Below are 12250 nucleotides of genomic sequence, written 5' to 3'. Positions count from 1 at the left end.
AGTGATCCTTAGCCTCTAAAATCATTTGTATCAGCCACAAGATGGCAGAAAACTTGATGCAAGATAGACTATCTAATTGTGATACATCTAGAAGGGAATCTTATACATCAAATGTAACTAAGAATGTGAAATGGATATGTAAGAAATTTAAACCACAATTTTTTTTGAACCAGTGAGCTTGGAAATTTAAAAGTGTGGCTGCAAAGTTTAAATGGTTGCCACAAACTAAAAACTCCAATACGCCTATGAATGAGCCTAAAAATCATAAGAACCTTAGTGATGTGAACCACAGATTGTGAACATATGATGGTTGGGACATTATAAAAAACCTACATACAAATGCAAAAGGAAATATTTTTGTTGATGCAAGATTTCTCATACACCTTGATTGCTTGCATTGGCTCAATAGCTTAGAAGATCTGTTCATAATTACATCCATTCTTTCTAAAAATCTTTCAATCTCTTGGTTAATATAATTGTGGCCCTCATCACATTTTTGAAAACTTTGATACATGAGCAATAGTTTGAAGACGTGTGCTCTATGGCATGGGTGATGATGAGAAGACACAAACAATTCAAGGTCGGTAAGTCAGTTTGAATGGAAATCATCCTACATTCTAGCAAGAAGGCTAAGGAGGAAAGATGGATTTCCATCAACATTTATATCCTTGTTTAATTTAAACCCTTCCAAGATGTTGTATAAATGGGATTTTTGTTCTAGAATTTCAAGGATTCTTATTTTCTATACAACAGAGAGATATACCCATCAAAAGGAGATATGCAACAATCTTGTCAGCTAGCATCTCAAACACCAAAATATTAAAGTTCCAATGACAAAAAAAATTAGTTTTCCTGAAAATTGCGCTGATTCATTTATCCAAGATTATAATAGATTTCATAGAAACATTTATGATGTGAATTTAAGCAAGAAATAAGTCAACGACAGAGCACTATCTCAAAAAACTTAAAAAGGGCTTCTTTCTTTGCTATGATGTTTATACAGGTCAAACACATAGAAGAGTTATATAGTAGTCAAACTTATTGGTAGAGCTTTTATGTACTCCAGAATCATCTTGAAGTTGTTACCGTCCAGTGATCCTTGTTTTGAAGTTGTAGTAGTTGCTCTTTGTTATATTTTACCAATGGAAGAAATCATAATCTGTCAAGTTATAAATAAAAGCAAGTCCTATTCAGTTGCAGTCTAGCCACATACAAATCTTTTCAAGTGCTTTTTATTTATTAATGTGAAATAAGACACAAACAATGTAAATAATACATGAACCAAAAAAAAGGATTGCCTACTTTCTTGGCTCAAAGCGAATTCTCATCGTATGTACAAGGAATGGATCTAATCCAGGATCATCAGGTTTCATAGGCCAAAAAGTGGAGAAAGGTAGCCTATACTGCATGACAATAAGTAGCAACCAATTTCACTAATTTTTATTCACTATTTTTAATCTTTAGATATTTTATGATCACAATTAAATTATATTAATATGTGTATGTTCTGTAATCATTCACTGAATTTCAAAAACCAAAAGTTGTCTACCCTGCCATAGCCTATACATGTTGCAAACTGTGTGAAGTATAGTTTGCTTTGAGACGTATCCCTAGCTGGCCCAGTTTCTAGTATTATAGTATATGCCTTTCCATCTCCACCAACAAAGAGTAATAGGCCTTCATTCTATCAACAACAAGTATAGAAAAAGTTTACAGTTATTAAATGTTCAAAGGAAATTGGCAATGCACTGGTATATACAAAGCAACCCTATCAAGGGTATATACTCTGACCCTATAACTTTCAACAGTCCTTAGTTATCAAGCAAAACAAAGGATTTTGTCATCCTTTGGGCCATGGAACCCCTGGTTACAACCCAACACACCATTCTTCTCCAATTCAAGCTTTTAACTAGGGCTTTCTTACAAATAACCCTACACTCTCTTTTGGGATGCAAAATTTGATCCTACATCTTGTACTTAACATATCTTGACATGTTTAAAAGGAAAAGCATATCCTTATTCAGCCCAAACACTCATTGCTATACCCATGGCCCATGTTCCATGCACCCTTCAACCTATCAACTTGAAAATTTAGTCAGCCACCTTGCTTATTCTTCAAAATCATACATTATTAGAACCAATTACATATTGTACAGGGGTTGGATCCATCCCACATCCATAGTAACCACAGAAAGTGGATGGATCCACCCAATTACATGTTTTTTTCAATACAAAATAGTGCACTGTTTCAGGACAGTCACCTTAAAGAAAGAAAAAGCTCTTAAGAAATGATTGCAAAGGGTTCTAAGAAAATTCTTAGATGTTCCTAAATACTTGCAAAACATTAGAATATAAGAAACATAAGAAAGAACCTTATTTGATACCAAACTGAATCTTAAAAAACCAGAAAAACTGTCACTGTGACAGTGAATAGCAAAATTCCTTTATTTATTTATTTTCTTGATACATTCGCTACTCCCTCGACTACTACTCTTGTGTCTTATAAAGACCTTACTTTTCTAGACTTTTTCCCATCTAACTGACTCATAAAACTGAACCAAAGACCCCTTGGTCGCCAAGTGTCCCTCATAACTGTCACATGATAGTAACAAACACTTTTTTAACAACACTCATTATTTGTTTTGTTATCCTTCATGACAAGGACTTATAAAACCTTGTTCTTAATTCTTAGGTACTTTTAAAATAATTTTAAAACAACCTTCAGACCCCTATAATCTCAACTAACCCATTCAAGCCTTATTTGGCTTATGTTGCCAACATTGGCAATTTACAAGATCTTGCACTTTTAGTGCACTTTACAACAGTTAGAGCCTTGTTACATTATGTAAACAATATTATTCATTTCCATCAACCTATAACTCTTCCTAGGACACTCTAGGACTTCAAATGACTTCACAATGACCCCTTACATCACATTGCCTGTTCTTGGCAATACATTACAATTTGACAACTTTATGAAGTTCCTTACATTTTGATGGCTTCAATAGCCATAATCCATCATCAAATGACTTAACATGTCTTCATTAGGCATTGATTTCCCTTGGTACCTTCATGGTCTCCTTCATGACTCCTAGTGTACCCTGTAGGTTCATGTGTCCCTTGGGTGCCCCTGCACCATTGTACCACTTCACTAGATGTGCTTCCTACATCAACCTTGTTTTTATCTTCAACAATTACATCTCAAGCAGTAGTTGTTAATGTCTGCTGTGAATCATTATCCAGTTGAGCATCGGTGATGTTAACTCCCCGAGCCTGCTGAGAACTTTGTTCTGGCATTGATGCATCAGAAATATTAACTATAGATGCTTGTTGAGAATTTTGATCCAAGTTTGTGGATGTTTGATTTAAGTTTTCTATCATTTCTTCAGAGGGCAAGACAAGTTCCAACTATCCCTATCTAACTATTTCATTTCTTCAATATGCCCTATGGATGACCATTTCATTTCTTCAATATACCCTATGGATGTCCCTATCTAACTATATATCTTTTAATTGCATATAATAACTAATTTATGTGATTTTTCATGACTATGTTTGACTCATATAATTGTGATCTCTCTAGCACTATGATGTCGTTTAATATGTCTTGCTAAAGCTTGTAAATTTTTTTCCTTTTGCCATGTCATGTAATATGTCTTGCCTTGTAGCCTATATGTTTTGAAATTGTTGTTAGGCCTTGTAGCTTGTATAATTTGATTGCTGGAGAGCTTCTACAGCTAAGCAAGAAGGCCGTTGCACGAGTTATAGCCACGCGCTCGAGTATGAAAATTGTATATTTTTTAATCTAATGTAAATTTTAACTAGACTTTTAGCTTATATGTTTTGAAATTTCTTTTAGTGGCTTAATGTTGTAAGGTGTCTTGAAATAAGACCTTCAAGCAGTTGGTCAAAGTTTTACAAATAATCTTATCCACAAATTTGCCTAGAGCAATTGACTGAATGTTATAAAAGGTGATTGGGTTTAATGTCTTAGGAATAAAGTCAAAGAAAGTATTTTTAAAATATTAAAGTATTTAGCTAGGTCTAAGAAGATTTGTGTACTTTCGACCATTTTTCTTAGTTTGTGAAAGTTGTAGAATGAAGTTTTCATAGCCTGATTTTTGCTTCCTGTGAAGAACGATCATGTCAAATAATATAAGTGAAGAACAAAATAGGGAGACAATTGCTAGATTGTGGTCTAAATTGAAAGGAAAAGGTGATGGAAAATGTTATTGTCCTTGCAAAATTTGTAAGGGCTTAAACTGTAGAAGACTGCTAATCAAAACAGTTAAGAGACATTGTAGGGAGAATGGTCACATTGAAGGGGGGCATGACTATCATCCATTGGTAAGTTGTTCATTATATCATTTTAACAATTTATATACATATGAAATCACTTGATGATGAGTTGATGATCATGGTTTATTTATGTTAATAAATTTTATATAGGTTGATCTCCCCAAGGAAGTACATGTATGAACCACAACAATTCGAAGAATATGGTTTTCGAAGTGGAGGAACATGGAGGTGAAAATATCCAAGGTGAAGATAATGATCCCATGGAAGATGATGATCATGCACCAGAAAACACAATTGAAGATGATGGTATAAATACATTGATCCATGACACATTTAGTCCAAGCGTATCTGATCATGATGATGATGATAGCCTCGATGTACCTCTACTTCAGAAGGCATATGAGCCCCTATACAAAGACTCCCAAACAACTCTTCTCTCTGCTGAATTATTGTTGTTGAACTTGAAGGTTATGAATGGTTTATCCAACATAACAATGTCACGTATGTTAAGGTATGTCATATATGTCTTTATAGTTAACAAAGGGTAAATAATGTACCACTAATATTGTTTATATTAACAACTTATATTTTTTTTTTCTGTAGATTGACAGGCGAGTTTCTGTTACCACCATCAAATAGTCTACCTCGCTCATATTGAGAATTATCTTCTGTGATGAAAGATATTGGAATGGAGTATGAAGCAATACATGCTGATCCCAATGATCATATTATATATTATAAAGAACATGAATTTGCAACACAATGTCTTATATGTCATATGAGTAGATATCAAACAGATTGACTAACAAAAAAAGTGCCTCAAAAGGTTCTTTGTTGCATCCCCATTATTCCACGGATGTGACAATTATTCAAGTGTAGTAGCTTGGCTCAATTTATGGACTATCATGCATGCAATAGAAGTCGAGATGACATTATTCGAATCCTTGTAGATGGTTCGACATTTATGCACATAGAGGAAAAGTGGCAACACTTCAAAGAAGAACCTCATAAGCTCAGGCTTTCATTGGCAGTGAACGGTGTCAATCCATTTGGAGAGATGAGATCTATTTACTCAGTGTGGCCTATTTTTGTTATCAACAATAACATTCCTCCATGGATGTCAATAAAGAGGGAGCACATTATGTTGGCAATGATAGTTCCAGCTATCTTATCATTTGATAGTTATTAATTTACATGTACTTACAAATCTTGTAGTAAAATGGTCACAATAATTATGTAATGTTATTTTTCATTCAAGTAGGTAAATATCAAGTAAAAGATATGAATGTATATATTGAGCCTCTTATTGACAAGTTGGTGGAGTTATGGAACAGTGTCACTATGTATGACGTGTCTAGACCAATAGGACAAAGACAATTTCAATTCCATGCAATACTTGCATGGACAATACATGACGCCCCAGGGGCTAACACATTTTTGTGGTATGTTATAGTGAATTCAAGTTGCGCACGATAATTCTAATTTTTAAAATCAACATATTTAATAATCCAATTATATCATTATCTTGTAGGTCTTCAAACAAAGGGAAAATTTGCATGTCCAGTTTGTGGTCCAAAGATGAAATCTCGTCATTCAAAAAGTTTAGGAAAGTAGGTGTTTGATGAGTGTAGACACTTCCTCCATAGGAATCATAAGTATTGAAGTATGAAAAAACATCTTTTCAATGGAAAAGAAGAGACTACATCAAAGCCACGAAGAATGACACCTCGCCTATGGAAGTTGGAATATAATATAATTAATCATCGAGGTAATGTCGTTCCACCTAATGGTTTATGTTTGTAATTTATATATTTCTATTGTGATTTTTGTTTACTAATTGTGTAATTGATGATCGTGAAAGTTGTCAAGGTAGTACTAACAACCTTCCAAAGGGACTAAAAAGCTATCCCAGACAATTTAGTAGGTTGCCCTACTACGAGCACTTACAAATTGTGCATTTGTTTGATACTATGCATATTGGAAAGAATATAATGGAGACATTGTGGAAAATATTAGATGGAAGGCGTGACAAAGAAATTTTTTTCAAAATTTGTAATGACATTCATGAATCCAATCATGCATTGAAGAATTTCATTCACTCAAATAGCAACACAGATCAGATTAATATAAGTGCCCTTCCTTGGTTATTAATGGAGCAGCAAAGTGATGCCATAAAAGAAGTCATATGAAAAATTTGATTTCCCACAGGATTTGCTGCAAACATAAACAATCTCATATAAAAAAAAGTGAATTTGGGCCAGGGCTCAAAACGCATGATTGGCATACTTTCATCAAGGTAAGTTATGTTCTTCTGTATTTACAATATATTCATAAACTACGTGTACTATTCATTATGTTATGTTAGAAAACAATGAAATGATTGGTTTATAATTATTGCAGTACGTGCTTCCTCTATCTCTCCCAGAGCACTTCAACAATAACATCAAACAAGTGATATACGATCTTGGAAAATACATGAGGTAAGCAGTAATATTTGTTCAATTTTTTGTATATATTTATTATATTTGTGATTTGTTTTTCTTGATATGTAATCTATTGTATATTATTTTGTAAAGTCTCATATCTATATATTTTTTGTGACTTGAATCTCTTAATGTAGGTGGTTGTCATCTAAAGAAATCCATAAAGAAGATATAAACTATTGGTTGTCATCTTAATGTACGTGGTTGAATCTTTTATGTCTCAATGAATTTAATTATGTGCTAATGAATGTTCATGAATTATGTGTTAATGCAAAATATTGATGAATGTTGCATGTTAATGAATCTAATGTGTTAGTGAATGTTATCATGTGATATTGATTGAATGTTACCATGTGATATTGATTGAACGTTACATTTTATTAATGGTTGAAAGAATGAATGGATGCTAGATGTTAACGGGGAATGTAGAGTGATGTTAGGGGGAGGGGGGTGGGGCCAAATGAGCTTCCACCTTCACATGGTTGGCCTTGTTTAGTAGAGAATATTAAACTATTCTCGAAACAAAGTGAAGCTCAATAAGATACTAAATATTTCTCTATTTTGTCCTATGTTTAGACTGTTGTCCTATGCATCTAAGGCTTCATGCTATGAACTGTCATGAAGTTCTAAACTTGTAGCTTTTTTATTGCATCCTTGGATCTCAACACTGTCTTGGGACTATGTTATCACCAATGATACGATTATCATAATTAACTAGGGAAACCCTTGATCAACACTGTCTTGGGACTGTGTTATCTGAATATGCCGCTACTTGGAAGAGGTTATTTTAAGAAAAGGGAATTAGGATTTGGTCATATTAGATAGCTTTCCTGACAAATATATCTAACTCTTGGGCTTCAAATCAATTGTATCCATGAGTTCATGGTCAGATACAAAGCTTACCTCCAAGTTCCAAATCTTCCCACCCATACTCTTTGAATTTTATATCGAATGGGCCCTCTGTCAGTTCACTAAGCATAGCTACTGCTTCTGCCAAGAGAATTTGAGATATTGCAATATGGAACTGTTTCCCATAATCTTTGCTAAGTTGAAACACTGTAAACTCTAGCTAGGTTCATGGAGAACATTATAATGTTACTACACACCTATTTTCTTAAATATGTACCCTACTTGTGGAACGCCTTGAAATAGGACAAACCTCATTTTCTAAGCTAAAAGGCCCATGTATGCTTATACACAACTAAACGAATAGACATATATTATGAGAACGAGATTGGCACATGAGATTTTAGATAATAAACATCTTGTGTTTATTTTTATGTGGTAGAATTATGAATTACCATCATACAAAGAATCTACAAATTGTTCAACTTTTATAAGTACAAATATTATGTTCATATTCATTGTTAAAATTTAATAAATAACAATTTTTTGGTCATGAGACAACCAACTTCGTTGCTGGATACTTGCATTTCAATAGATTACATGCTTCAACGAGAATAAAACAAATATAGAAGAATAAGAACTGTGGTGGATGATTGAACAGAGTCCAATTTCTTGGAGAGTTTAGAGTGACAGATTAAAAGTCAAATTATAATGACCAAATGTTGAAGTTTAGATTATGCTGCACTGGGTCCCATACCCAGACTAGGTCCAATTCATACAGTTTGTAGGCCTTCCCTAGGTTTGTAATAGATGTATCTGGAATAATTAGGTCAGGACACCTGTGCCCTTGTCATAACAAGGCTGAAGCTGGATCCCCACAGCCGATCTTGGAAATAAAACAGTATGAAAAATTACAAAAAAAGAATAAAATACTAATATGTATATATCTTTAGACGTTTTATATAATTATTGAGTGTTGGAAGTAGTTTGACCACTAATGATTTCTTTGTTTTATACGTATGCCATAAGTATTAAACCTTTATAACTTTTGATTTAATATTTGGCATTGAATTATTGATTGTGTTTCATGGTTAATTTAGCTTGTTTTGTGCAAAATGTGGCTGTTTCTAATTTTTATTTATTTATAATGTACTTTTAACATGATTGCTGAAATGTTACATAGCTAGCTATTAATGACAAGTGTATTTTGATTCACTTTTTTTCAATGGAATGCCAGAATGCAAACTTGGACTCAATGACAGGGTGCTACTAGAAGCTCAAGGAAAAGCGTCAAAGGGTAAAGCAATTGATTTGGATGACATCAAGTTTCATCAGTATGCAATCAAGCTCATTTTCTTATTCAATTCCTTAAACTATTATTATTTTGTTTTATACTAAAGTTCTTGCAAATTCCTTTGATGTTGCACTTAGTCTTTTTTTCCCTTGAAAAGGTGTATGTTAATTTCTATTACTTCTGTCAGGTGTGTTTGTCTTGCTTGTTTTGAAAATGATAGAACTATATCCTTCATACCTCATGACAGGACTTTTGATCTTATGAACTATAGGCTTAGCACACAGGTTTGTTCAAGAGAATGCAGTTGTCAAATCATTGGAGGTCTATTACAAAGAATTTTTCATGTTATACATTTTTATTACTTTGCAGGTAAAGCCATTGATATGGGTTGAAGCTCAAGTAGAAAAGCATTCAAGAAGTCAGGTAGAATATTTGGTGAGAGCACGCAGCCAATACAAAGATCACAGGTTTCAAGTTATCTCTCTGGCTTATGTATGCCTTTATTTTAGATCTCAAATATCTTCTATTTAGATAGATCTTTCTAACATGTTGGCTACAAGGAATGGTTTGAGTATGATATTTCTGTATATTGGCTAATTTGTCTCATGGTTTTCTTTAACTTTTCAGTACACCAACAAATGTTGAAATTGAATTGCTAGTACCAGCTAATGCATCTACAACTCATGTACACACATCAATGGGTTGTTCTGCATACTCCCCAGAGAGGGATGCTTTGCTTTGGAAAATAAAATCATTTCCTGGTGGAAAGGTATCTTGTAGGTTTCATTGGTTCTCTTGTTCAAGGACAATTAATTGTACCATGGTTCTGGATCATGATGTTTTAGTTTCGTGATTGACTTATTATGTGGGTTTTGATTCGGGAATACATATTGATGGCTGAATTTAGCTAGTTAACAATACCATGGCTCTGGATCATGATGATTTAGTTTCGTGATTGACTTATTATGTGGGTTTTGATTTAGGAATACATATTGAGGGCTGAATTTAGCCTTTCTAGCATAACTGCTGAAGAAGCAACCCCAGAAAAGTGGGCACCTATTCCTGTCAAATTTGAGATACCATATTTTACTGTATCAGGAATTCAGGTAATTTTTTTACCTTAGTTTACAAATGTAGATCATTGCTTTTGCGAGTATCACTAGCTCATTAACATGATTTATAAATTATTAGAAAATTTGCACCTGTTCAGGCCTTTTTAGGCTGACACTATAGATTTCTGGACTCCATTGAAGGCACCAGAGTGTTGGACCCTTTTTTCTGTTCACTTCTATATTTCTGATGAGAACAAGCTCATTGCTTATATTTATATTGGCCTAAGTGAAAATCATTATACTTTTTAAATATTTATCTCTACAAGTAAATTTTTGCATAGAATAAATGATTTAGAATTTATGTTTTGTTCATTTATATTTAGGCTACTGCTTTATAACAACTTTCTTTCCTTGAAATTCTTTACTACAGGTCAGGTATCTAAAAATGATTAAAAAGAGTGGATATCAAGCATTGCCATGGGTTAGGTACATTACAACGGTAGGTGAATATGAACTAAGAATGATCTAGACAAAGTGATAACCGAGAAATGTTGCAAACAAGAAAGAATGTTGTATTTGGTCATATTGGTGGCTTACTAAATTGTTTTTAGTTTCTGAATGGAGGATCAAGCAAAAGGATGTTGCCTAATAGCTGTGTGTAATAGTCTTGTTAAAAATCCATCACAAATTTGGTTTTGCTGTGTTCATCATACTTTCTTCTATAGATTCATATTGCCTTCAACTGTGGTTTCTCAATCTCACCTAATTTACTCTTCAAGGAAAAAAAGAGTCTTGGAAAAAAATTTGGTCATGAAGTTTTTTGTGTGATTGCAATTATTTAAGGTGTAAGAATCGTTATGGTAATCTCCTAAGACATATAGCAAGTCTATTTAAACCTCACAAAAGTCTTGTAATGCCACTCTTATATAGCTGTTATCTTTTGATATTTTACTCAGCTACAGTCAACAAGTTTTGCAAAATTTGTTAGGATTAGGCCTCTAATGACTAGCAGTTTTTAATGTTTGTATGTCATTTACTATTTTCTAAAATAATGTGACAATATGGGAAGTGGGGATCCCATTTAGAGTGACACTTGTTTCATTTTACGTGATGTCTTTTAAGATAATGTATCATGTAAGATGTGTCTTGAGGAGTGTATAGGAGAGATTTATAAATGTGAATTTGGAATACATTAGGCGATCTTTACTAATTAATGATGCATATGAGCATTACTAAAAATGTATAATAACTTTAGAATGGAGCACCTCATTTGATGGGTGGATTTTTTAACTTCAAGATTTATATTCCATGTTGAGATTGCTAACTCATTATTAACTAGGGTAGTTGAATTTTTGCCCTTTGTGGGCTCGTGAGTTTTGGCACAGGCTTTAGGAAACCATTTTATGGTTTTCAATTTTGGGTCTTCCCAAATAGGATATGCTAAGATGGAACCTTTAATACTCACTTGTATATGCATGGGATCTACTATTAATATTTCTCTAGGTAAGGTTGAAAAGGTTGAAACTCTTAAAATGTATCATAATCTATGTGATCATGATAACATATTTAAGTACTCATTCGATGTCAAATTCTTTGTAAGGAATTTTTAATGGTATACCTTGTTTTAAATGTTTTATTTGTGTTACATGTTATTTATTCTAATTGAAACTAATTGATCTATCTATTTAGCTTTTCTCTCATACATTTATGACTTACTTCCAAAATTGATGTTATGCACTACAATTTGTAAACTTGCATGCATTTTTTGAGGGTTCTTTCTTGTTTTACATCGTTCAATCATTTTTGCAACAGGATTCAAGATGTATTTCCTAGCACTACAATGAAAATCCTTCCAAGTTATATTTAAGTATCCTCAATCCTACACTAGAGGTGGCAACAAATATTTAAACAAAGATGAATATAGCACACCAAAACAAACATCTATATATTATGTAGGGTTAGATACAACCTGTAGGTTGAATCCACAATTACAAACTAGACCTACATACATGGTCCAAGATGCAACACATTTAAGGCATGTTGTAGAGAGAAAGACCATACTTAAAAGCTACAAACAATCAAGTTTATGGTTCTTAAACAAACACCATCATTCTTCAATAATAAGATGAAGTATCATCAATTTTTTTCATACATTTTTAGTATTCCAATTTCATAATTATTTTCATACAATCAAATTAGCAATACGATCGATTTGCATTGCATTTGGACACTTGGTTTGAGGTTCATCTCATCGTTTCCCATTCATCCTATGATTA

At 33.1% G+C, this 12250-nt stretch overlaps 1 protein-coding gene across 1 annotated transcript in view; it reads left to right on the top strand.

Annotated features, from left to right (window-relative positions):
* Window positions 1-10531, top strand: part of LOC149532036 (AP-1 complex subunit mu-2-like) — a 58292-nt gene extending 47761 nt beyond the window's left edge. The window contains exons 2-8 of the mRNA XM_089808416.1: window positions 4903-4910; window positions 8830-8962; window positions 9110-9206; window positions 9292-9389; window positions 9550-9691; window positions 9906-10028; window positions 10405-10531. Coding sequence (XP_089664542.1) covers window positions 4903-4910; window positions 8830-8962; window positions 9110-9206; window positions 9292-9389; window positions 9550-9691; window positions 9906-10028; window positions 10405-10503 — 700 coding nt within the window. The 3' untranslated portion in view covers window positions 10504-10531. The remainder of the gene's footprint in view (window positions 1-4902; window positions 4911-8829; window positions 8963-9109; window positions 9207-9291; window positions 9390-9549; window positions 9692-9905; window positions 10029-10404) is intronic.
* Window positions 10532-12250: the final 1719 nt, after the last annotated feature.

This window comes from Cupressus sempervirens, chromosome 11, assembly GCF_028749045.1.
Source record: "Cupressus sempervirens isolate cs-2001-9-10 chromosome 11, ASM2874904v1, whole genome shotgun sequence".
Lineage (NCBI taxonomy): Eukaryota > Viridiplantae > Streptophyta > Pinopsida > Cupressales > Cupressaceae > Cupressus > Cupressus sempervirens.
Note: the sequence above shows the minus strand (reverse complement) of the source record. Positions and strands in the feature narration are given on the sequence as shown.